The sequence below is a fragment of the Hemicordylus capensis genome, chromosome 6 (genome assembly GCF_027244095.1).
Source record: "Hemicordylus capensis ecotype Gifberg chromosome 6, rHemCap1.1.pri, whole genome shotgun sequence".
Taxonomy (NCBI): Eukaryota; Metazoa; Chordata; class Lepidosauria; order Squamata; family Cordylidae; genus Hemicordylus; species Hemicordylus capensis.
Window position 1 is genome coordinate 138620382 of NC_069662.1, and position 27236 is coordinate 138647617.

Sequence of the window (27236 nt, forward strand, 5' to 3'; positions counted from 1 at the left end):
ACCCATTAGGCACTACCACCCCACCCCACTATTCTGCCCCAGGCCCCACTTTCTGCCCCAATATGCCCCAATCTGCCCCCGAGACATGAAATTTTCAGAAATTTACCAAAAATCAGCCCTTTGCCCAATCCCCCTGAAATTTGGGTGGTAGCCTGCACCCATTAGGCTCTACCACCCCACCCCACTACTTTTGCCCAGATCCCATGCTATGCCCCCGAACTGCCCCAAAGTCACTAAAACTTTAAAAAATCGCCAAAAATCAACCGTGAACCGAATCACCCGAATTTTTCGTGCCCGAAATTCGGGTGATTCGGCTCGTGCCCGAAAAATATCGGGGGACATCGGGGGTGATTCGGTTCAGCCCCGAATCACCCGAAATTGTTCATTTCGGGCACAGATCGTTCTGTGCCCGAAATTTTTTGCACATCCCTACAATTTGCACCCAGCAGTCTGATTTGCTGTGTTGTATCTTTGCTTGTATTATTTTCTTCTTTTCTCAAAAACTAAAGTTCAAAGTAAGGATAATCTCCACTTTTACCACTTTCCTTTAAAGTCTCTGATGTCACTACTCAAGGCCAGCAATCCTTATTTTCTAATCTGGACTAAATGCACCTGTGCATTTCTCTGTATTGCAACCAAATTAGGCCGACTGGCATTACATTCCCATCAATCTCAGCTGAAAATGCTTTTGCACAGAAGTAAAGTCCCACTGAATTTATAGAACTGCTGCTGTGAGATTAAAAGAAAACAGTTTTAAAAAGGCACACAGTGTTTTCTTTTTGCAGTGTAAACTTTAAAACATGTTTGTCTTTCAGTTTGACAGTTTCACACAGTCCTTATACCCTTTAAAAATCAGTGACAGTATTGACGTGAGGGAGAACTGCATGCACGTTGAAAGCAGTTTCCATTTTTCTGAACTGCATTCAATTACACATAGGTTTTATTAAAAGCAAGCCTCAGTGTTGATGAACCATCTAGTCAAATACCTTGACATATCGAAATAAAAGCAATTTTAGAGACAAATGGAAGAGTCCTTTCCCCATCACCTGTAAATAGATTTGCTTTACATCAAAAATGAAGGAATGACCAGGTACAAAGAGGCAGCAGACTTCATTTAAAAGCTCAAATTGCTCTTAATATTTATTGTAAGCAACATGCAATGAATTATTGATTGATTGATTGATTGATTGATTGATTGATTGATTAAGTGCCGTCAAGTCAATGTCAACTCTTAGTGACCACATAGATAGATTCTTTCCAGGATGAAATGTCTTCAACACAGCTTTTAAGGTTTTACGTTCTATGTGTTCCCATTGTAATTCTCTTTGCAGCTTCGGATTTTCTTTTCCCGCAAGTTATTACTTATTATTATTGAGATCCTGTTATCAGATAGTCCTTTTAATAATGATGATATCATGAGGCATAAGAGAGCCAAAGTTAAACACGTTGGTCCCTTCCGTTTCACTGGTAGTGATCCTAGAAGAGTAGTTGTGTTAGTCTGTTGAAACAAAAACAGAATGCTGTGATGCCTTAAGGACAAATTTATTGTATCATGAGCTTCCATTGGTAAGAGCTTACTTTATCCGATACACAGTAGGAGAGAGTGTGCATAAGTGTGCTGAATTTTTTTTTAAGTGCTTAAATTTGGATTCGTCATGGTCCCATCCAGTGAGTCTTGACACCAACTCAAGGACACTATACCACACATGGCACTTAGCAAAAAACCAGATACCTACCTGTAATATACAGAGTGGGTTCACACACAGCAAGAAATCTGCAATTCCAGCAGCCCAGGTTGTAGCTGGAACCTGAAATTTTTGCCACAGGCAGTTACATATCTCAGTTTGTTGGAAGTAGTTGAGCTGAAGCAAAGGTACACCCCCCTCTCTGTGCTTCCCAGTGAGGCCCTGGATGCTATCCCAGCCTGCTTTGCAGTACCCTTCTCTACATCGTCTGCTTCACAACAATTGATCTCAATTGTGAAGGAGGCTGGCTCACTTAGAACAAATATAGGATTCGTAAAGAGTTCAGACATGATGCAACCCTACGGTGGAGCATTACTAGGGTTGAGAAGCCAACTTGACAACATCTAGGTTTATCGCCCCAAGGGAACATGGAGTTGTTGCCCTAGAGTGGGTTCACATAATCACAGCCAACTAGGTGGGTTCTGCGCTATGCAAGTAGGTTCTGCAGACAAAGTAGATTGCAAGTAGGTTCTGCGCTATGTGTGAATCCACCCTCTTTACAGCCAGCATTTCTGCCAAGATTACCTCCCAAAGAAACTTAAAATTAAAATACATTAAAAGGTACCATTACAGCAGGATGCTTGGGAGTCTCTTCTGGTCCCTGGTAATTGTTTCTGTTGTCCAGGTTCCACCCTTTTCTTTCCAGAGAGAAAGGGCGGATGCTAACCCACAGAAACAGCCCCTTCCTTTAATCTGCAGTTTTCTGGAGCTTTGGAATTGGTATTCAATCTAAGTTCTAGGCTCTTCCTCCTATCTGTGCCTGGTGAACCCACAGCCTGGTCTGGAAAGAAGCAGATGAGGGGAAACTATCAGACTTGGGCCAGCAATCTAGACCCAAGCAGACAGCCATGTCCCCTGATTCATTACCATGTGTTCACCCAGCAGACCCACAAAGAAGCTAACTGAGCAAAGAATGGTTCTCTTTGGTAAGAATGGTGATTCTCTTATGTTTAGCAGAAGGAGAGCACTAGCCCTATCCAAATATAGCACAGCATTCCTCCAGTGGTTGTTACTGAGTGTCTCCCTTATGTTTCCTGCTAGATTGTGAGCCCTTATGGGACAGGGGACAATCGTATTGATTTATTATTTAATTTTCTGTGTAAACTGCTTTGAGATCCTGGAGAGTGGTGAGTAGATATTCGTTGCAGTAGTTGTACTTGGTGCGATTGCACAGTGTGGAAGCAGCCCTCACATTGGGGTGTGTGTGAAGATATCTCTGCTTTCTCTCCAATACTTAGAACCCTGGATCTTGATTTTCAGATACCAACAGGTGTTCTTGTAGTATCATCCTTGTGACTTTTAGATGACATAATTTTTAAAAAATCATAACAATACTCATCTGCTATCACTCTCTTTCAGGCCTGGCCAGAATCAAGACACTCTTTCAACCAAGCTCAATAGTGTGCCATTCATTCAGTTGGGAATATCTTTAATAAGTAGACCTGTAGTTACCTATTTTTTATGGTTGCGTTGGTCTGGCATACTAAATAAATCTCCTTTGCTTCTTTTTTACAAACAGTGCTGGAGCATTCTATTAAACTCTTGGTTGTTGAAGATACCAGAAGTAAACCAGCCTATTTAGATTGATTTCTTTTACTCAGGCAAGGTGGTTTTTAATTGAAGACCAGATTCATTTATAGTCACATAATAAAACGTGGGAATCAAGAGTTCTTCAGATACCAAAGGGGGAAAAAATCAATTTAAATTAAAGTCTTTTCAAATTTGAGTTCACTCTTTAAACTTTTCAGGTACAAGAAAGCACAAAATACACAGAACGCACTTGGTCCTTGCAAGCCATAAACAAAGGTTCTTTCATTCATCACAACATTTTCCCAAATCAATTTCCACAGACTACATACAAAAGTCTTTTGATCCAAATTCTTCATGTGTGAAAGCATTTGCTCCTTGATAAATAACAGTGTGTTCATTGTTCAGGACTTACTCCCAAAGGCTTATCAAGTATTTATCAAAGTGATTTTTTTATTATAAAGCTGATCCTGTGGTGTTCTATAGCTCTTGAGAAGCCCTGACATCGTGTACAATAGTGTAAGAAGAGTTCTTCAGGATCCAACTGAGGGTTCTTCTAGCTCTTCCCACTGCCTGTTCCCGGTAACTCACATGTATACAGCCCAGTGTGGTGGGCAACACAACACCAGTGTTCCTGATTGGCTGGCTCTGCTGCACATCTAAAAGTCAGCCCCAGCATTATGGCACAAGAGCAAAGTTGCGTAACTACTTAAAACAGTGCATGCCCTGTTGTGCAATGGAACTTCCATGGTTTCCAGGGGACGTTCCGTTGTGTAAATGGTGAATGGCTCAAGGCTCCCAATGAGTTTCATAGCTATGTAGGGCTTTGATCCAAGGTGTCCCCAAACCTAGTCCTTCAGGTTTCAGGGGACTCTCAGCAAGCAGCTCTCCATGGGCCTCCTCCTACCTGGGTGAACCTCAAGAGAGTCACTCTGCCACCACTATACAAAGCCTATAGGCACAGACCTTATCTTGGGGATCAGCAGTGGGCCTTTCTGAAGGCCCTAAGCCCTCAGCAGCTGCCCATCAGTGCTGAAACTTGACTCTGGCCCTGCTTGTCCACTGTTCTACACTGTTTTCTGTAGAGGGTGGTCTATAAAGGTCAATAAATCAATGCTGTGTGTATGTGTGTGTATCTGCAGGCCAATATACCACTATCCCAGGAAGCTGTAACTTTGAGACGCAAGGTCAAGACTGGACTGCTGTGTGCGGATTGACACAGGACTCTGATGATGAATTCGACTGGCGTATTGGCAATAGGGCTGTCATAGAACAAGGAGGCCCGGACTCGGATCACACACCAGGTAATATGCCATTTCTCTCAGCCAATTTTAGCGAATGACTGAAGGCTGCTATTCCTCAAACTGATATCTTCAAGCCCTTTGTTGAAGGAACAGCAAGTCAAGTTAGTAGTGGACATGAAATCAATCTTGTGTGTTGTGTAAGCAAGCAAGCAATAGTGAACAAATGCCACTGGGAGCTAATTGCAAAATGCCAATAAAAGAAGGTTATTTTGTTTTCTGGGGTGAGAATATAATGGAAAATAAGATACCTGAAAAGGTTGAGTAGCACTGGACAAAGTGAGTACATTGAATCTTGTCTAATGTCGAAGTTGACTGGAAATAAAACAAAAAAGCCTGACAGAATGGCCAGCTATCGGCCATTTTAATCATTGCTTGAGTTAGCAACAGGCAGTGTAATTTTATAGATTGTTCGCTTTCAAGCCCTGATGGTATCATTCTCCATTCTCTGCTATGGCTGGGTGCATTTGTTTAGTCATCTCTTAAGATAATGAACTGCTAAATAAAATGTAAAGATACTAATTAATCAGGACACATTGGGAGAGAGAAAATGTTCTGGTCGATTAAATAAGCTTCCTGTACATTTGCATGCATCTTCAAAAATGCTGTTAATTAAAGTGGTGCTTGTAAACTTTTCCCGTGCTAGATCTACTTGGCTGAAGAATTAAGAGTCACAACTGGCGTGATAATTGTTAGCTAGAGTGACAATTGGTGACAATCCTATCTCCTGCTGTATAGGCATTTTTGTGCAAATTGACCAGTGCAGTAATTCTAACCTGAAGGCCTCCAGATTCTGCTGAACTACAACTCCCATTATCCCCAGGTACAATTTATTGTAGCTAGGGATGATGGGAGTTGTAGAATTGTGGCTGGGGATGATGAGAGTTGTAGTTTAGCAACATCTGGAGGCCCTCAGGTTGGGAACCACTGGTCTAGTGCATTTTCTCAGTACTTGCATCGATCATCATACAAGCATGGTTAAGTAGCATTTAACCCTGGTGGCTGCTAGCAGTCTGTCACTGAAACTGAGCCCAGTTCATTTAACACACACCGACCGCATTCGCACATCACACACTACCAGAGTTCCAAGGATATGAGGTTTCCTTACTGTTACATTCAAAGGCTTGTAACTCCGGTCCCATTCACTGTGTGACCCAAAGTTTCTCTCCAGACTCCAATTTGAACCCATCCTGCCTGAGGTCAGCCTTGCCAACCTGTTTGCAATTGGTGGGCTTGATTCTGACCTGTGTGTGGTCTGAGGTTTGAGGTAAATAGCTTTTCATGCCCTTTGGCACTGTTTGGCTTTTTGTTTTGAGTGAGTAATACTGTTTGCTGAATTACAGGACTTGGGTGTTGCAAGTTTGCATTTAGAGGCTGTCTTCCTGCACAGGAAGCTTTGGGATTCAGTGAACAGAGCACTGTGGAAGTTCCTGCGTGCTACTGGCCTCTATAAATGACTGTAGTTAGTGCAGGTTAGCTGATGACCAGTAGGTGGTGGTCATGAGCCCTCCTTGGCCTACTAGGGATGAGCATGGAACTGGCTGGCCTGGTTCGGTTCGAGTCTGGACCGGAATCGAACCCGACTGGGCAAGTTTGGTCCAGAACCCCCTCAACCCCCCCCAGCTCAATTTGGTCTGGGGGGTCACAAGCGTTGTTGTTTTTAAGAAAAAAGGTTTTCTTTAACCTTACCCCCCTCGGGGGAGTTCCTGGAGGTGGCGGGGGTGGGGGTCCATGGAGGTTCCCCCTGCCCGGCCTTCTTTATGCCTTCAGCCAGAATTTTCTGCCTTCTCCCAGTAGCCCGGCAGCCATTTTGGAGTCTGCACAGGTGTGTGGCCTTCAAAATGGCCACCGTGCTACCGGGAGAAGGCCAAAAACTGGCCGAAGGAAGGCCGGTGGGGGGAGGGGGAACCCCCATAGACACACACACTCACACACGCCGCCTCCTTATCCCAAAGAGGATAAGTTAAAAAAAATCTTTAAAACAAAAAGAAACAAAACAAAAAAGGTCCGTGAACCCCCTAACAGTCAGGGGGTGTTTGGCCCAGGGTCGGACCGAATAGGGGATGGTTCGTTACGACCCCAAACCTTTGAACTGAACAGGTTCAACATCGAATTTCTCAAACGTCAAACCTGTTCGCACATCCCTATGGCCTACTACACTATTAACCTCTGATAGGCCTTGCCTCAGTATTAAGGTTTCTTTGTTCCTGGTGTGTTTGTCTTGCTGTTGTGGTCATGATAATAATAATACTACAGTAGAAGCTGTCATCTCATATGTGAACCTGCCCGTACCCTTCATTCTCTTGTTATTCCCCTGCCATTGGAAGTATGGCAAGTGTCCATAAGGAAAAGTTTCTTTTTGGCTGTGACACCCTGATTCTGGAATACCCTGGAAGGGTATTCCAGTCCCATCACTGCCCACTTTCCAAAGACAATAAAGAGCCAGTGTGGTGTAGTAAGTTGGAGTAGGACTGGAGAGACCCCATTTAGCCATGAAACTCACTGGGTGACTTGGGGCCAGTGAGTAACTTCTCAGATTAACGTACCACGAAGGGCTGTTGTGAGGTTAAACATAACCATGTAGTCTGCTTTGGGCTCTTTGGAAGAAGAGGAGGATGGAAATGTTAAATAAATAAAGGATTTCAATAAGATTGAAATCTATTGAGCCCTTTCTCACGAAGGGCATGAGGGTGGGTGGTGGGGAAAGCAGCAGATGTTTGCCTTCCCCACAGGTGATGGGGGGAGCCAGTCTGGGCACACAGTTCACATGTCCAGATAGTCCATGGCTGCCATGGGCAGCGCAGAAGTGCAGGGGTCAGGATGTGTTGCTCCGACCCCCGACCCCCCCAAAAAAAACCCCCACAGTGCACCATGGTGCATTGTGGGCATCTCCCCAGTTATGGACGGGTGGGTGCCCATCAGTGCTTCGGCACCAGCTCAAAGCAACTGGCCCTGACACCCAGTCATGTAAGTGGGCTTAGGGGAGTGCTCACTCCTTTAACCTTGTTTGAGAGCCCAGCTTCTTAGCCAGGTTTGCCGCCGAGGCACCGCAGGGAGCTGGTCAGCTCATGGCAGCTCCCACAGGCAACCAAGCCCAGGCTTAGCTGCCCTAGCCCAGTCTTGGCTGCTGGTGAGAACAGCCTCATTGTCTTTGAAAGGTTTGTTTTTACTCTGGTGCATTATTGTAATTGTTGGCTTTAGTGAGTAGTGTTGTTCTTTTACTTATTGCTAAGTTCTTTGAATATACTGTTTACAGAAAGGTGGGGTAGTAATTAATAAAAAAAACAAAATAATGATATTGACGGCATATCAACACTAAGGACATTTTGTGAGACTCCCAGGGGACGAGGTGGGCTCCTAGCCCTTCTTGAACTCCAGAATGACTGAGTAAACACCAAAAAAAGGTCAGCCTCAGGAACAGGCAGGGGAGGAGGTTAGTTTGTCACCCCAGTTGTCCTGCTCCTGGCTTGCTGCATTCAGCCAGTTCCATCTCCTGGAGAACTCCTGGCTCCCATACTCAGAAGCAGCTCCTCATCATCAGCTGCCTTGTCTTTAAATACCCCAGTGCAGAGCTGAGAGGGCTTAAAGCTGACTTCCAGCCCTGCCCCCTTCCTAACCTTGCTTCCTGTTTCCTGCTACACCCAACCTAGTTGTCTCCCTGGAGCTGTTTCCTGCAGTTTTCCCTGCCTTGCCCTCTCAACCCCACTGGGATCCGACCAGCCTGGGCCCTTCTCATCCCTACTGCTCCTTGAAGGAAACAAAAGCCCTACAGGAGGGATGCCACACCCTTCTCCAGACTCCACAGAGTCACCCAAGCAACCAGGTAACGTGGCATCCCAACACATTTATCAGGTCAACTATCATGGCTTTCCCAAATAATGGGAAACAGCTTTCTCTGTCTGGTGGAGGTGTGGAGAATCCTGTTTGAATTCTTAGCCCCTTTCAAAGAACATGGTTCCCAGAGCTCTTTGGAGAAATAAATGACTTCTAGACATGTTTTAGTCTGTACTGCTTATATCTCCATAGCATTTATATGGCACTTTTAGCATTTATATGGCGCTTTTAGAGTGTTACAAGTACACATGCATTATTTCATCTAGTTATCCTTACAACAGGCCTGTAAACAAGGTCAGTCCTACTATCTTGCAGATGTTACATTAATTTCATTCATTCATTTATTTGATTTCTATACCGCCCATCCAAAAATGGCTCAAGGTGGTTTGCACAAAGAAAGAAAGAAAGAAAGAAAGAAAGAAAGAAAGAAAGAAAGAAAGATGGATCCCTGTCCCCAAAGGGCTCACAATCTAAAAAAACCCCTAATTTAGACACCAGCAACAATCACTGGAAGTAATGTCCTGGGGGTGGATAGGGCCAGTTACTCTCCCCCTGCTAAATAAAGAGAATCACCACGTTAAAAGGTGACTCTTTGCCAAGTTAGCAAAGGGGCACTTCTACATAAGAAGAGCTTGCTGGATCAGGCCAAAGGAATGTCTTTACAGAACCCTGTTTTCTCACAATGCCTTGGAAAGCCGCACAACCAGGAGATGTGGTGAATATATTTATATAGTGCTTTTCAAGCAAAGTCCCCAAAGCAGTTTACAAACAAACAAACAAACAAGGCTCCCTGTCCACCAAGGGGTTCACAATCTAAAAAATAAATATAAGATAGACACCAGCGACAGCTGTTAGAGGGTTTGGGGTGCTGGGGAGGGATAGGGCCAGTTGCTCTCCCCTTGTTAAAGAGAACCACCACTTTTAAAAGGTGCCATGAAGGCATGCCCCCTCTCTTGCTGTTGCTCCCCTGCAATTGGTATTTGGAGTCATCCTGCCTCTGAACATATAGGCAGCCTATAGCGATCAGGACTAGTAGCCATAGACTTGTCCTCCATGAATTTGTCTAAGCCCTGTTTAGACAGATGTTGCTGGAGGGTGGGTTGAAACTAAGAATAGTGGCTTGCCTAAGGCAAGCAATGGCCACATTCACACATAATGTGAAACCAGAGTTTAGGGGGCCAGAGGTTCCCAAACCTGTACATCCAAATGCAAGAAACTCCGGTTCCAAAAGGAGAGCAACCTGAGGTTTGCTTTTTGAAATTCTTTACCCTCGAGTTATAGTGTTTTGTCACCCCAACCCAAAGTTAAACGCAGCCTGCATTACATCCGATTGTGGAACTGCAGGCTGTGTTCCCTCTAACTGGAATATTGGGGGGTTTACAGGGGGAAATGATGAAGGGGAAATGTAGCTTTATATTTCTGAGTAAGTATTATCAGAATAGTGTTAAGAAAAAGAGAACAGACCACAAGAATAACACATAAAATAATGATATGACTATTGATATTTTTCTTCAGCTAGGAAAAGCTCACCAGTATGATGGGTTATACTTAATTTCTCCCATGGAAATAAATCATTCCTAGAGAATGTAAAATAATTACTTGTAAAACAAATTCTTTTCTCTTGAGCTTCTGAATTTCCAAGCTCATGAGATCCCTACCTTTGTTATCTGTACTGTACTGAACTGTGAAGACATCATCTGTGACTTCAGAATGTGACCTGGGAGCTTTTTTCCAGCAGTTGCTAACCTTTCCATTGAAAACTGAATGACAGCAAGAAATTACATAGGTCTGAGGGATGAACTCTGCAAGTCTGAAAATAAGCAGCCATTTTCAAGTCTTTGCGATATGTTATATTGCAGCTTGGAAACCCATTAGATCCCTTCACTTTCAAAGTAAAGAAGACAAAATTACATCTCACAACAACTAGAAATGGTCTTTTGAGATTGTAACCTCAATTCAGCTGAGCCAGACTCTTTAAGACCCTCCCACAAACACATTTTGTTTGTGCCGTGTTCACTTTCGTAGAGTGCTGCCTGTTGCCACCTGAACACAAGAATTGCTACTTGGATGCATGATCAGTTGCTAATAACATTTTCCATTAGCCGGTATTCTCACTGGATATCTTAATAACAAACACAACATACTGTGTATTAATCACTTCCCAGAATTGCTTTCCAAAAAATCTAACTTTTGCCTCTCATTCCACTAGAATGCCACAGGCATGAACAGCATATTGAAGAAGTGGGCCATGCAAGTTCACAGCAGCTAGACTAGAAGATGTAACCAACTGTGGTAACCACATTTACCTGACTCCAGGAAGAAGTCCCCCCACTCCCATTTTTTCCTGTTAAATATTGTGAGGGGTCATCATGAATTCAAGTCCTTGGGTGGGGGTGTGTGCGGGATACAGGTATAGCCTGTATTTGAACTCTATCTTTTAAGGCATCACCATAAATTCAGAATCACCTTATATTGGGGTAAATACGGTAGCACCTTCTAAGGCCTGTTCACACATACAGTACTAACCCATTAACAGTATAATTTCTGAGTCTAAGTGAAACTTTGCTCTGATCCAGAACAGCAATTCTTGGGCATTTGTTAAAAATGCATGATGGATTAAGACAAAATGTTAAACTAAAATGTGATGTGGGAGAGCCATAATCAGGATTTTGCTTTAAAAAAAAAAAAGTTAGAAACAGCTGTGGGTTGACTGTGGCATGAGGGAGGGAGATTTTAACTCTTCCTCACATCATCTTTCTAGTCTAAATTGACCATTCTGGAAAACATACAGGTACCTATATAGGAATCACTGGTATACTTACCACCAGTCATATTTATGCTGCATTTTGTCCCTGAAGGTTGGTGCTGCAGTTCTTTGAAGAACATAAAACCATTATTCATTCATTCAATTCATTCGATTTATATATCACCCTTCCAAAAATGGCTCAGGGCAATTTACATTAAAATAAAAACAATTAAAAATCAATTAACAGTTACAAACAAAAACTACAAAACAACATAAAACCAATTAACAATTAAAACATTTAAAATAATGCAAAAACCCTGGATGACCAGGCTGAACATTTATAACAGTTTAAAAACCCTGGAAGGCCAGGCCAAATGGCTGGCTCTCCTGAAAACCAATAATGATAATAATGAAATAATGAATAATAATGATAATAATGAAAACCAATAATTCAAATTACTGATTTCTGCTGGGAGTGCATTCCACAGCCCAGGAGCAGCTATAGAGAAGGCCCTCCTCTGAGTCGCCACCAGACATGCTGGTGGTAACTGAAGATGGACCTCCTCAGATGACCTTAATGCATGGTGGGGATCATGCAGAAGAAGGCTCTCTCTAAGATTCCTTACTTCTATAAACTCTAAGTCCTCCTTTGACATAGTTTACTCAGTTGTATTATTTTTCAAATGAGATCTGCTTATGACATACAAGGGAAATAATACAAGGGAAATGATATGGGGTACAACATACAGGGGAAATATTAAAGCAACCTGGCACTGTTACAGAACAAGTATCTTTGCTGGAAAGTATTATGGTGTTTGAATGGTGCTTTTCTGCAGGATAAAGTTATGGTTAATTCTCTTACGTAGCCCACAACCAGGTGGGCAGGGGGAAGGCAGGGTTCAACCTACCTTCCCCCAGATGATAGCAATAGCAATAGCACTTACATTTATATACCGATCTATAGCCAGAGCTCTCTAAGCGGTTTACAATGATTTTAGCATATTGCCCCCAACATTCTGGGTACTCATTTTACCAACCTCGGAAGGATGGAAGGCTGAGTCAACCTTGAGCCCCTGGTCAGGATCGAACTTGTAACCTTCTGGTTACAGGGCGGCAGTTTTACCACTGCGCCACCAGGGGCTCTATTGATGATCCCTCTTTATCCTTTTGTTTCACAAGGCGCGTGCCCACATGACCTGTGTTGCTGGGAGCCACATGGATGACTCTCTGCGTTGCTCTCAGCAGTGCAGAGCAACAGAGACCAGGACTCATTTTCCCAGCCTCAGCTTATCCTATAAGGCGCTGCACAGTGAACATGGTGCCTTGGGGGATTCCCCCATCAGACAGACACTCTATGCACCCGTCTCTGTGTCTCCTTGGCTCCATGAAGGCAAGGAGACACATGGGCCTGGCAACTGAGTTAAGGGAGTGCTTGCTCCCTTAACCTTGGCTAAGAGCTGGGCTTAGGAGCAGGGTTAAGCTCTCCACATGAGCAGCCTAGTCTGGGCTAGGCTGCTCGTGAGAACAGCCTCACTGTGTATACAATGGTACAAGGATGCCTTAACCTCTAAGGATGTTCACTTGTCTTAGAACATAAGATCATTGGATCTTCCTGACTTTAAATCAGTCTGAAAATTCTGGAAAGGTTTATTTGTATTTCTTCAGTAGTGGAGAAGCAGCTTGACTCCACAGAGATTAAGTATCTGGTAGAAACGTATTGTCCTAATTAAAGATAAGAATGATGAATTGGAGAGAGAAGCAAAATGTGCTTATTAAACCTGACAATATTTTCGAAGCAATAAAAAATATACCGTATGCGTGATCTGTCGTTTCTGCATTGAACGTTCCGAGTATTGACCATGTTTTGCGGGAGTACATAAATAATTAAGAAACATAAGCTTTTAGAAGTGTTATTTTGGCGCTGAGTTATTTTCTTTGTTGGTCTATAAAAAGAAAAAGAAAAATTTCTATCCAGCAAATAAAAGCATATTGGCTGACAACTAGACTAGCACTGCAGTGGTGCAACAGTGCTTGACATCCAGTTGAACAAGGTGTGAGGCACGGGGAGAAATGTCCCTGGGCCTCTGAGGGAGAGTACGCCCATCCATTTATTGACAGCTTGCTTTTCACTCTTCTTCTCCCAGCTCTCAGAAGTAAAAGGTGGAGAGGTTGGGGGAGGCAAGGGCCCAGCATAGTGTAGTGGTTAGAGTGCTGGACTAGGACCGGGGAGACCCGAGTTCAAATCCCCATTCAGCTGGGTGACTCTGGGCCAGTCACTTCTCTCTCAGCCTAACCTACTTCATAGGGTTGTTGTGAGGAGAAACTCAAGTATGTAGTACACCACTCTGGGTTCCTTGGAGGAAGAGCAGTATATAAACGTAAACATAAAATAAATAAATCTTCATTTTCCATTCCAGGGCCTACTTCAACCTTGCTACGCCCCTGATTCCACAGCCACTTCATTGACATGAAACGTCATGGACTATAAACCAATTCACTCAAACTTTTATTGCAGAGAGATCTGTGAACACAACAAAGGATATAAAAATTTAACTTAGACCATATCTTGTGTATGGTAGCTGAGGATTAATATGTTTCCTCCACTTTAATGCAATGTTAACACTAACAGGACTTTTTTTATCCACCTGAAGGTAATGGACGTAATTTTTTATATGTCAATTCATCTGCTCAACAAGAATGGGACAAAGCAAGAATAGTTACTGCCAGATACTTCCCAGCCAGCCAGGGTATATGCAGACTCCGCTTCTGGTTTTGGACATGTAACTCCCCCCAAATTGGAGTGTTAAAGGTAAGCAAAAAGGAGTTGGATGTCTAGTAGCAATGTTTGCAGTCATTGAATATTTTGAAATATTTGTGATTGTCATATTAGCATTATACATCCTTTTGTTGGTTGCCAATCCATAATTTCCTACACATTGCTCCAAGCTGATCCACAGTGGTAAAACGACAGGGTTGCCATTTTAGAAGAACCATGCTGGAACTGGCCACTGTACACAATGCAAAGCAAGTCTGGCCCACTTATTTCCTCTAGTCAGTTCTCCAACCCATTCAGCTCATGTAATTAACAAATAATGCAATAGGTTCCTCCCTGCACGGCCCTTTCACAAATTATGTTGTGCGTGCTGACGGTTGGATCATCTGACTTACAGCTGTAAGTCCTGTTTGGTTAGTGTCCAGTCCTATCCCACAATTTCTGTCAGCTGGGCAATCTGGGTTGGCCAGGATAGCACCATGGATAGGTCTGTGGGATATGTTGATCCAACAACAGCCAGAAGTAAATGAAACTCTTAATACTTCTGAGCTCAATCTACTTCTGCTGGGCTTCACCTCCCTGCCTGAAGAGCAGCAGCCTTAAAGGGGCAGCCTTCTGGCCTGGAATCTGGCTCCTCTCCTCCTCCCCAGCTTACCTAGCCCTGCCTTTTGCTGGTGGTGATGTGCAGATAGCAGGGAGGATGATGGAAGGGAAGGAGCCAGCTCCCCAGGGTCTCAGTTTCTGGGAGTCCAGGCTCTATGGATACTGTCCTGGGTGACTTCATCTCTGGAGTTCTCAGGCTCTGGCCTAGTGTCAGGAGTCAGGGCTGGATCTGGTGCTAGTTGTGCCTCAGACCTGGAGACACTAGTCAGTATTGGGTCATGACAGTTAGAAGATCTGGAGCAAAACAGGCTTTTCATCTGCTTTTCACATTTGCATTGCTGCTCCTATGCTCACCCTCGCTAGCACATGAACTTTTGAAGCAAGCTATGTATTGACACTGTCCACATGTATTGTGGACAGCATAACTGTGGGGCAGAGTAATTTTGTTTTGTACATAATTCACAAAACTAGGATATGGTAGTCTCAGAAGATGAACTGGCCAGTAGCTAAAAAGGCACGAACAATTTACCCTTCAGGATGGGGGGCAGTAAATTGGGTGTTGAGACTGCTTCTGGTGGAAACATATTCTGGATTTCTTTCTATGAAGGTTCTTAAAACTACTGATCTTAGATATGGACTAGTTGAGGAGGTTAATATAATTGCCAGAACTGAGAAACTGCAGGATTCTTGCAGATTGGAATTGTTATATTTGCTTTACCATCTATCAGTATATGGCTAGATATACTGGGGGCGGGGGGCGGTTAGACTTGGTATGAAAATGCCACAAAGTATTCTCGAGTGATTCTCATGGCAAATATGTGAGGTGGGAAATTCTAAGAATCCTGCTGAACTTCCAATTATTCTTAAAATGTTCTTCAAATAATTCTCATCCTGTGGCTTCATTTGCAAATGAAAACATAATCTGCACCTTTTTGCTAATTAATAACCAGCTTAGCACCAGGAATTAGTTTCTCTCCACATGGGAGACAGAGTCATGCCTTCTCTGAAAATGACAGTTTCTTTTAAGATTTGGACCAAAGCTTTTTTTAATTAATCAATTTGCTTTTTGATTAATCTGACTGTGAGATTGGCACAAGGCCACCTGGTTAGCTTAATGGTTGATTAGGAGAATGGGACATGAGTTCTTTTCCCACTGCTCTGAACTCTGTAGTATGGCCTTGCTCAGATTTATACAAACAGATTGGTACCTTAAAAGTCTTAAATTCTATTGTTTCACCATGAGTCCCCAGCTGTGACTGGATTCCAACATCCATCACCATATTTTCCATTGCAGCAGGCCATGACGGGAGCCACAATTGAGGACCCAAGCTTGAGGAATTCCCAGCTCACCTCACTTTGCCTCTCCTCCAGCCTCACCTAGCTTCCAGCAAGGCTGGAGGGAAGGCAAGGTGGGAGTCTGTAGGTGAGGTGAGGCAGGAGGCAAGGCTAGCTGGGAGGTGAGGCTAGGCTAGAGGCCAGGCAAGGCTAGATGGGAGGCTTGAGGTGAAGCTAGGCTCAAGGCTGGAGGTGAGGTGGGAGGTTCTATGCAAGGCAGAAGGCAGGAGGCTGGAGGTGAGGCTAGGAGGGAGGTGAGGTGGGGCTAGGATAGAGGTGGGAGGCAAGGCAAGGCTAGGCTGGAGGTAAGGTGAAGTAGGAGGCTGAAGGTGAGGCTGACAGCAAAGTGGAAGGTTTGAGGCTAGGTGGGAGGTGCTAGGCGAAGTGGGAGCCTTGAGGTGAGACAGGATGCTGGAAGCGAGGTGGAAGGCTAGAGGAAAGGTGCAAGGTGGGAGCCTCAAGGCAAGCAGGGAGCCTGGAGGTGAGGCAGTCTAGGCTGGAGGTGAGACAAGATGGGAGGCTTGAGGCAAGGCAGGAGGCTGGAGGTGAAGTGAGATAGAAGGCTCAGGGTGAGGCAAGGGCGAAGTGGGAGGCATATGGTGAAGTGAGGCAGGAGACTTGAGGTGAGGTCATACAGGATGCATGAGGCAAGGTCGAAAGCTTGAGGCAAGGCAAGATCAGGCTGGAGACAAAGTGGGGTTAGGTTGGAGGCAACGCCAGGCTGTTGAGGCCAGGTGGGAGCCTCGAAGTGAGGTAAGGCAAGGCTGGAGGCAAGACAGGATTCTCAAGGCAAGGCTGGAGGCAAGGACTGGTGGGAGCCTTGAGGTGATGCAGGAGGTTGGGCTGGAGGTGCGTCTGGAAGCAAGACGAGAGGCTGGAGGTGAGGTAAGGTGGGAACCTCAAGGCAAGGTGCAGCATGAGGCTGTAGGTGTTGCAAGGCAGTAGACTGGAGGCACATCCAGCCTTGCCTCACCTCTAGCCTCACCTTGAGCCTGCTTCGTCACCTCACCTCCAGCCTAGCCAGAGGCTAGGTCAGACTGGAGGTGAGGTGAGGTTAAATGGAAGGCTTGAAAAGAGGTGGTAGTCCCTCAAGCTTTGGTCTTTAAGCTTGGGTCCTCAAGCTTGAGTCCTCAGCTGTGCTCTTCTGCAATGGATGATAGGGTGATGAGTGTTGGATTCTCTGGGGACTCACAGGAAAATAATAGAATTTTAGATTCAAAAGGTACCAATCTGTTTGTATTAATCTGAGCGTGGCCATACCATAGTCTTCAGAGCAGTGAGGAAAGAACCCATGTTCAATTCTCCTTCTCAACTACTAAGCTACTTTTAAAAATTCTTCCATACCTTAAACAAACAGTTGTTTTTTTCAGGGAAGGCATTTTACCTCCCCTGTGGAAATGCACTAATTCCTGGTGCTAAGCTGGTAATAATCAGCTTCCATTCTTATGTAAAAGAGAACAGATTCAGTTGTGCCCAGATTCATCTTTGTGCCCCGAACCACAGGATTTTATGAATTCAAATGTTGGCTGTCTTTGAGAATATCCATGGATGAGAATTTACTGTTGCAGTTCTATTCTTTTAGCAGTTCTTTTGTGCTGCAGGTACATAATATTTGGGGGGAAATGAATTCTAGGATATTCTTTTCCAAGTCTGGATTTTCTAACTTTTAGACTCCAGTTCATGTGGAGTCTACCTGTTGTTGTTTTTGTCCTTGTATGTCATTCACAAAAATAAGATGCGTTAGTCTCAGAGGCTGCACTAGCCAACAGCCACATAGGTGCCAAAAATTTACCCTCCAGGATGCTGGACAGTAAAATAGCAATATCTAGTCTTCTTCACCATGAGCCCCACCACCAGTTAATATCATCTGGAGAGTTTTGGCTGTGGTTGCCACCAACTCGTCTGCTCTGTTGCTGCCCCTGGACTTTGGAATGCGCTCCCTGTTGAAATAAGAGCCTCCGCAATTTTTTAAAAGGCACTGAAGAAACATTTATTCACCTAGGCTTTTAATTAGATTGATAGCTATATTATTTCAACGTTGGGTTTTAAATGATTATAATGTTAATGATTTTAATGTTTAAATGATTTTAATTGTAAAATGCCCAGAGATGCAGGTTTTGGGTGGTATAGAAATATGTTAAATAAATAATAAATAAAATAATAGTGCATTGTTTTGGCAGCAAAAAAAAAAATCTTAAGGTGCAAGTATCAAGGCGCTGAAGTTAATTCCTGTCATGATGGTCTGTAGTAGAAGGAGGGCACTACCACTGTTTTCTATCTGGGGCAAGTGTCTCACTCTGGAACTTGCCAAGGATCTGTTAGGTCAGGGGTTCCCAACTTTGGGTCTCCAGATGTTGTTGGACTGCCTCGCATCATTGGAAGGGAATGAATGAGAAGGCAGAGCACCCAAGTCTTGGTATACCGCAAGATACCAACTGACATGTTCTGCGGCATAATGTTTCTGAGCAACACATGCTGCTGTGTCTATAAACACCACCATCAAAGCAAAAACTTAAAGCAGTCCACCCACACTCCAGAAGTCGAGTGTGGACACAATACTTTAAATATTTGCACTCTTGAGCAAAGCGCAAGACCACCAGTGGGAGCTCAGTACCTCATGTGTTATGCTGCGGAACATGTTGTCCACCAAGAATGGCAACATCTCCCAACTGTAAAGAAAGAGATATGTGCCGATAGGAGCCACTTCCTTGTCAACGCCTTCACTCTTAAGGCCCATTCCCACATTACGCTCAACACTCATACGAGTGTACTATGTACATAGGTACAAGTCATTCACATGTTAAGTTGAACATAGGTAGAGAAGTACACTTCCTGTATGTACCATGCATTTGAAGGGCCTGTATCTAGGCTCACTTTTAAAATCAACACAGGTTCAATCATTCACACAAACACATGAAGGAGTGTACAGACACCTGTATACTCATATAGCTTAATGTCTGGATCAGGCTCTTCTTTGCCTCATAAATATTTTTGCAATGCACTATTATTTTATTTATTATTTATTTAACGTATTTCTATATCACCCAAAACCTGCATTTCTGGGCATTTTACAATTAAAATAATTTAAACATTAAAATCATTAACATTAAAATCATTTACTCAATGATTCAATGAACTCAAACCAGCTCTCTTCCAGTTTTACCTCTAGTAGATTTAAAGAATGAAGCTATTTAAAATAGCTATTCTTGGATTACTTGATTTCTTTCTTAGTCTTCTTGGTTTCAGTCCTTAGTGCCTTATGATGCTTTACTATCTAGAATGAGGCACAGAGAGTAATTGCACTTTCACTGTTCAGCATCCCTTCACTAGAATGCTACTGGAACATATTGCCATAACACTGAAAGTTAAAGCAAAATTAATTCCCCTTGTGATAATATATGTCCAATATTTCAGTTTTCCAGCTTGTTAGGCAGTTCATATTACATAAATTGCTGTGAACTGGGGTGTAATAAATTACAGCAAAGGACAGGCCAATTTCATTAAAAATGACTAATTTTGTATTGCTTCAGCTCATTTTTGTGGGGAAAACACAGTGGATAAGCAATTTTTGTGCTGTTTTCCCTGTTTTGGAAGTGATATCATAGTGTTGCATGAAACTTTACTTAACAAATTTGTATACTTGCTTCTGCTAATCAGAAGTTTCCCCAGTGATAATTACAAGGGTCATATTATGTACTTTAAACTGGCATGTTAGCTTTTTGTAAGTTAAATGGCAGCCAGAGAGAGGGTGTGACCATGATATTAGCAGGGGCAGAGCCACCATTGGGCGAATGGGTTCAAAGAACCCGGGCCATGCCCAATCAGGGGCCGCGAGTGCAGTCTCAGACACGCCCCTTGTGTCTAACATCATACGCAGGGGTGTTATTTCGGTCCCAAACGGCCTGCACTGCATTGGCAACACGGCTGGTGCTACTCTCCCTGCCTTAAAAGCCATTCCTTTAAGGCAGGGAGAGTTGTTCCAACCCGCGCTGCTCAAAGCAGTGCGGGCTGATCTCCTTTCCAAATGGGGCCGCGCGGCCCCGTTTGGAAGGGAGACCACGCCCCTGCATCTGATGTCAGATGCGGGGGCATGGCTAGCCGGCGGCATCTGACATCAGACACGGGGGGCGGGGCCAGGGGCCGCAACAGTGGCCACACATGGGCCGCCATCAGCCTAGCTCTGCTCCTGGGTATTAGCTTCTATTATTAGCTGATGTTAACATTGTTATTTATTTATTTATTTATTTATTTATTTATTTATTTATTTATTTATTTAACATATTTTTATACCACCCAAAACATATGTCTCTGGGCGGTCACAAAAACTGCATTTTTGTTAGTCCTGGAAGAAGGTTTCCATTGAGGACAGAAGAAGCTTTCTTCTTAAAACTTATAGCATCTTCAGAACCATAATGTTTGGACTGTAATGCAGCAGAAATGGGTTGAATACATATGCACCATGTTCCAGCAGCTCATAGGGAGTTCCAAGAGAGCAACTCATAGGGAGTTCTAGGGGAGCAAGCATTCACCAGGCAAGTAACTCCCTCCCCAACATTGCTGGACCCACTGCTGAATCATAAACTGGGAATTAAAATTAGGCTGCAGTTTGAAAGTTTACCCCATCAAAACCAACAGCACTTTCTTCAGAGAAAATATGTTTAGCATAGGAGTGTCAATGTGAAACATGCCATTATTTTCCATTCAGAAATCGAATGTGCAGGGCAAAGTTCTTTGCACTTTGTTCATTCTGTGCCACCCCCATATCTTTTCTAATGCCACCATTGGTTTAACTTACAAAAAGTAAACTTGCAGGGCTACAGTTGGGTGAAAACCAAGAAAGGATATAATCTCAAAAGGATTATTAAGATGAGAAGATGGACTCTCGGCTGATAAATATGTGTTATGTTTATGAAATATAGTCTCACCAGCTTAGCAAAAGCTCTTGAGCCTTTTCTATTATACATGTAAATCTATTCCCATGTATGAGCAGATATTTTGTTCTCTGTTTTTTAAACTTGTATCCATGGAATACTGAAAATAATTTGTTTTCTGAAAATAATTTCAGTTTATGAAAATTATTTTTAGTTTATGAAAATAAACTGAAAATATTTTGTCCATCCAGTGTTCCTGCTCATTCCTATACATGTTTTGTCAGATGTAAGTCCCTATGAGTTCAGTGGGGCTTACTTACTAATTATTATACTTTTATCCCACCCTTTGTCCAGAAGGCTCAGGATAGTGTGTAAAGTTCTTGTTTCTACCCCAAGTCTATTCTTACAATGATCCTATAAGGTAGGAGAGGTTGCAGGATTGTGATTCATCCAAGGGCACATAGTGAGGTCATTCACACAATAAAAAACTGTGTTCTACCCGGGTTTGGAAGCTGTGTGTGCGCTCCCAATTTTTGTGTGTGTGGAAGCAAGGTGGGAGGAAAACCTGGGTAGCTTTTCCTCCTACCTTGCTTCCACACAATCACTTCTCCCCAGTTTTTTCTTTTTTGTTGCTTCCACACAAACAAAAATTGGGAGCATACACAGCTCCCAAACCCAGGTAGAACAGTATGTATGTATGTATTACATTTATAAACCGCCCCATCCAGAGGCTCTTGGAGGTGTATAACAACTTTTTGAAAAGACATAAAATCCACAATTCAAACACAATGCTAAAAACAATATAAGAACAATTCATACTGAATTCATTCCATTTTTGTGCGAATGACTACAGTGAGTTTCATGGCTTAGTAGAGATTTGTAAAAAGTTCTCTTCACACACAACTGTAATGAACACACACAAAAACAAGCACTGGTATGTATGAATCAACAATATTTTTTATAAATGAGAAGTATTAAAGACGTGCTTGCTGAAACAGTGTGAAATGTAACAATACTATTCAAAGTGGAGTACCCACAATATTGGCAACATAAGATACAACGCAAACATTCAAGATTACAAAGAGGTAATCCAGGCCCATGGCAAAACCTAGTCTTTTGCCAGGCCCATGGCAAAACCTCCCCCCTCCCCCATCAAATGTGCCAGTAAATAAAATAACAATGTTGGGATCCTGAGGCTTGTAGGGCAGTTTGTCCCTTTGGGCCCCCTTTTTGCACTTCTTTAAATGTTCACCAATCACCCACATCAACAGTGCAGAAGACATTGATAAATGACGATCATGACTGCCTTAAAGAACCTTGAAAACACTCTAAAGCCCTGTAAATATTCGATAATGCTGAAGAAATACAGTATCCCTCTAAAGAAAAAACATGGGAATCTGTTGGAGGAGGTTAAAAGAATATTCTAGGATAAGAATGGCGGGGGGTGGGGTCAGACTATAGTATATTAGCTAGGCCTCATTAACATTGGTTTGGCCAAGCAGGCTTTAGGTTCTTTACAAGGTGAAAGTTGCATGGAGAGATTTTCTTCAAGGAGGGCTTTCCAAAGCCAAGGGGCCACAACAGAAAAGGTGCTGTCTCTAGTGTCAGCCAACCAGATCTCTGTTAGAGGCAGGGCCATGAGCGGGACCTGAGATGATGAGTGGAGGGCCCTGGCAGGTTCATATGGGCGAATGTGGTCCAACAGATACCCCGGCCCCAAGCCATGTAGAGCTTCAAAGATCAAGAGCAGCACCTTGAATCTAGCTCAGTAGCGGACTGGTCACCAATGAAACTACCACAGGATGGGTGTGACACTCATGAAGTGACTTGCGCCCATGAGCATTCTTGCCAGTAGCCAGCAGCATTCTGGACCAGCTTGCAGTTTCCAAACCATCTTATTGATTGATTTGATTTGATTTGATTTGATTTGATTTGATTTGCACACCGCCCTTCCAAAATGGCTCAGGGCGGTTTACAGTTAAAACAAACCACTAAAACAGTAAAGAGCTAAAACAAATTAAAAACAATATAACAATAATTAACTATTTAAAAACATTTTAAAACAACAATTAAACAATTACAGTGATTAAAAGCCCCGAAATCGGGTTAGAATATTAAAACCGATTTAAAAACCCTGGAAAGCCAGGCCAAACAAATACGTTTTAAGGGCTCTCCTGAAGGCTAATAGAGAATTCAAATTGCGGATTTCCACAGGGAGCGCATTCCACAGCCCCAGAGCAGCTATAGAGAAGGCCTGCCTCTGAGTCACCACCAGATGAGCTGGTGGTAACTGGCGACGAACCTCCTCAGATGACCTTAAAAAGATAGGTAGTCTGCTGACTCAAAAGATAGGTAGAGCTGGGTCAGCACTGCAGCTCACACCTATGGACGACGTCTCACAGAGAGGTTTCATGTAGATGTTAAACAGTATGGGGGACAGAATAGATCCCTATGGCATGCCAAAGGCCAAGGGGTGGAGCAGGCATCCCCCAGTATCACCTTCTGAGTATGACCCTCCAGGTAGGAGCGGAGCCACTGTATAACCATGCATCCAAGTCCCAACCCAGAGAGACATCCCAGAAGAATACCATGGTCAATAGTATCAAAAGTGGTTCAGAGGTCCAGGAGAATCAAGAGAGTCACACTTCCTCTGTCTGTCTCCCGGCCTAGGTCATCCACCAGGTCGATCAAGGCAGTTTCCGTCCCAACCTGCCTTGGTTCAAACCTGTTCGTTGTTTTTCTTTTCTTTCTTTTTGTTTTCTTCCTGGCTGTTCAACTGAGGCACAGTGCCAAGATTTGACCCCTTGATGACCACTGGTTAAGGTGAATCTATGATCTGGGGTTTCCTCCACAATAAAGCAAAAATAGGATGCTTTTGGTCTTCTGTGCATTGGGCTGAGACCTTTCCCTTTGCTGGAAGAATTGTGTTGACATGCTACAGTTTGAACCCTTGTGCAAGATGACTGCCTAAGTATATAGAGGAGGATAGAATATGCCAATGCTTCTATAAAGACTTTTCTGGTGCCAGATAACACCCAAAGTGTATAGTGGCAAACACAACAGGCCAATTTTTTGTAAAGAAAGGCTTCTCTCCCGCCCCCCGCCCCCATATTATAAAGGAGGAAATAAAATATTGGGATTTTTATTGTGCCTGTATGGGACCATTGTCCAAAGAGAGACATGCAGACATGGTATGTTTCCCTGCAAGTATGTGCAAATAGCTTATGAATGTAGGGGGAATGTAATTGAGAAGACAAGGAAAATTACTCAAAGTAAAACAGCTAACTTGTCCTTTTAATTTCAGTGGGACTACTATGAATAATTTTGCTCAGTTTGTCAGCCAGAGTGGGTTCCATATTTTTGTATAAACTGGAATGTGTACCTGGTCAAATTTAGATTGAACTTTGAAATCATTGCACTGTAGCAGTGTACAAAGCTGTTTTGTTTTGCACACTGAATATTTATTCTTGCCTGACAGCAGCAAAACTTATTGAAACCATTACCACTTGTCATTCTGTCCAGAATATCAGTTAAAATCATTTTGGGGGTGCTACATGTAACAGTAAATACAAAACACATGAATAATTTCTGCTGAACACAAATACAAAAATGCCGAATCACTAGGTTCTTGGAATATTTTCCTCCAAATAGGCTGAAGGTATCATCTGGAAGCTGTAAAGGCTTTCCACAATGTCACAACTATAACTAAGGCTTCTGGAATGGTCAGTTTTTGGCACCATTGCAAAGAGTTTTGTATAATAAAGACATGCCATGTACAACTGTATATCAGTGTATTTTATTTTTATTGTATATCAGTGCCTTTTATTTTTAATTCATTTTCTGGCAACACCAAGATCTAGGAATCACAGCTCAACTGGCACTGGCCCATGCTCTGACAAGATGAGTTCACATTTCCTCAACCAGTTGCCACTGTAATTATTAACATTATAGATACTTTCCTTTGCTAATCTTGTCTTTCCCGTCTGCTCCAAATTTAACCAGTAAGAAAATAATCTCTCTGTGCACTCATGCTTTCATTGCAGACCCCTCTGCACTGCACAGCCTGTGAACCCTCAAGCTGAATATAGCCCAGTCTTGTCTGGAGGTCTATCAGAAGTATGGGACCATGATCCAGTAGCTGCTGCTGCTGCTGCGGATTATTATTATTATTATTATTATTATTATTATTATTATTATTAATTCGATTTCTATACCGCCCTTCCAAAAATGACTCAGGGCGGTTTACACAGAGAAATAATAAATAAATAAGATGGGCTCACAATCTAAAAGAAACATAAGGGCTCACAATCTAAAAGAATCCAAAAGGGCTCACAATCTAAAAGAAACATAAGATAGACACCAGCAACAGTCACTGGAAGTACTGTGCTGGGGGTGGGAATACCTGCTTTTGTATGCATAATGCCCCAGGTTCAAACCCTGATGCCTCCAAAGAGGGATCGAAAAGACCGCTGTTTAAAACAGGAGAGCCATTGCCTCTTAGTATAGACCAGGGATTTCTGATACCTGAAGGGCTTTCAGGGGCTATTCAGGGCCCTTTCTACCTCCCCATTGTGCAACCACACTGTTCTCCATCTGAGGGTTGCCAGCTTGAAGCCAATGCATCCTCAGCTATGTGTCCACTGCAGAAGAGGAGGGAAGATGGGAAAGTGTGACATGATGTTGACATCCTTAGTTCCTGATTCGCTGGCTATGTGCTGATGTGCAGTGCTCCTTTCCCCTCAGCCTGGCTGAGAGGCTTCAGAAAATAAGCACTGAGTACTCCCATTGAAATTAATAGGACAATTAAAATTGTCCCATTAATTTCAGTAAGATTGCTTATGAGAAACATAGTATCAATGTAAGCCGCTGACTAGTAGTCTGTCTCCCTAGCTATAATACTTAAATTTGTGCTTTTATGTATATATGTGTACACACACATGTAAACATTGCAGTTATGAGACTAGCTTACATGTGTCATCAAGTTGATTTCGACTCCTGGTGCCCACAGAGCCATGTGGTCTTCTTTTGGTAGAGTACAGGAGGGGCTTACCATTGCCTCCTCCTGTGCAGTATGAGATGATGCCGTTCAGCATCTTCCTGTATCTCTGCTGCCCAAAATAGGTGTTTCCTGTAGTCTGGAAAACATACCTGTGGGGGATTTGAACTAAATGCTTGTTAGTCAAGCATTCCCCCACTACTCATATCATAAGCACTCTTATTGAAATTAATGGGACAAGTTTACTTGCCCCATTAATTTCAGTGGGAGTACTCATTAGTAAAGTTGTCTGAGTAATGTTGCCAGTCTCATAATTGTAATGTTCACATGCGCACACACACACATGCATGCACACACGCATACACAAAATCTCTAAGGGGTATCTGAGCTGAAAGTTTGATAGAATGGGTACACTTGTTTAAAAAGATTGGGGACCCTTGGTATAGACAATACTGAATTAGATTGTTTGATGGTCAAACTCAGTAGAAGGCTGCTTCATATTTTTACCTGTAGGTCCACCAAGGACCTGATATATCTGCTTCTGCTTCTGCTTCTGCTGCTGTTGCTTGCCTAGGATTTAGGGCTGTGGGTGGTTTCTCAGGCATACAGGATGCAGCATTCATTTTTGTGGATCACAAGTTATATGATCTTCAACAGCTATACCCCTGTCAAATCACTGATTCCAAATGAAATAATGTGTACTCAAACAAATTTGAGACTTGAGATGAGAAAATAGTTTTCAGCTTTTTAAAAGGTAAATTTTGGAATAGTCTCCCTAGAACAGTTATGGAAGCAAAGACTCATTAATAAACACCTTGTGTCAGTTTTGGTCTCTGAAGCAGGTGGATTCCTTGTTCACAATTCAAATGTTCTGTGTAGTTAGTTGGTGTTTGCCAAGCAGAAGGTCTAAAAAAATTCTCTCCATCTTTACTGTCTAAAGAATGTTTGCATACACATTTTATGGTTTTTATTTTCATTTGCAATTGACTCATTTGATCAGTTGAAAATGGAAAAGTGCCAATCTCAATGAATCAAATAATAAATTACCTTTATTGATTGAAAGAGGAATAATTGTCAGATTTAAGAAAAATGCATTCAAAAGAATTACTACAGTACAAGAATCCAGATTTTATATTGCCTTGTTCAACAAGAAGGTAATAGAATTTTTAAAAAGCATACAAAAACCAATATACCCTCTTCTTCTCAATAATTAATCATAGCCTAGAGAATGTGCAGCTAGTGTGTAAACTGGCATTGTGGTAGGACTTATAATTAATTTCCTAAAACACTTTTAATTATTGTTCTAGTGAGTTGAATGGAACCTGAATCCCAAAATTGGTTCAGATAGATTTTTTCCCCCAGAGAATCAGAACTGAACCTGAACCTAAAATGTCTTGGTTGCCTTGAACCTGAATAGAACTTGAACCTGAATAGAACCTTTAAATATACAGGCTGACATTGTGATGAACAAAGCAGCTGCACAACGGTAGAAGCACTGGTTCTTC

The 27236-nt window shown here is 42.8% G+C and overlaps 1 protein-coding gene across 12 annotated transcripts in view; it reads left to right on the forward strand.

Moving 5' to 3' along the window:
- MALRD1 (MAM and LDL receptor class A domain containing 1) overlaps window positions 1–27236 on the forward strand; it is a 450491-nt gene that overhangs the window by 314742 nt on the left and 108513 nt on the right. For all 12 annotated transcript variants that reach the window (XR_008310576.1, XM_053266536.1, XM_053266535.1 and 9 more), the window contains 2 exons: window positions 4415–4576; window positions 13805–13962. Coding sequence is in view for 11 of the 12 variants with exons in the window: in XM_053266536.1 (XP_053122511.1) it covers window positions 4415–4576; window positions 13805–13962 (320 nt within the window). In the remaining variant the exon portion in view is untranslated. The remainder of the gene's footprint in view (window positions 1–4414; window positions 4577–13804; window positions 13963–27236) is intronic.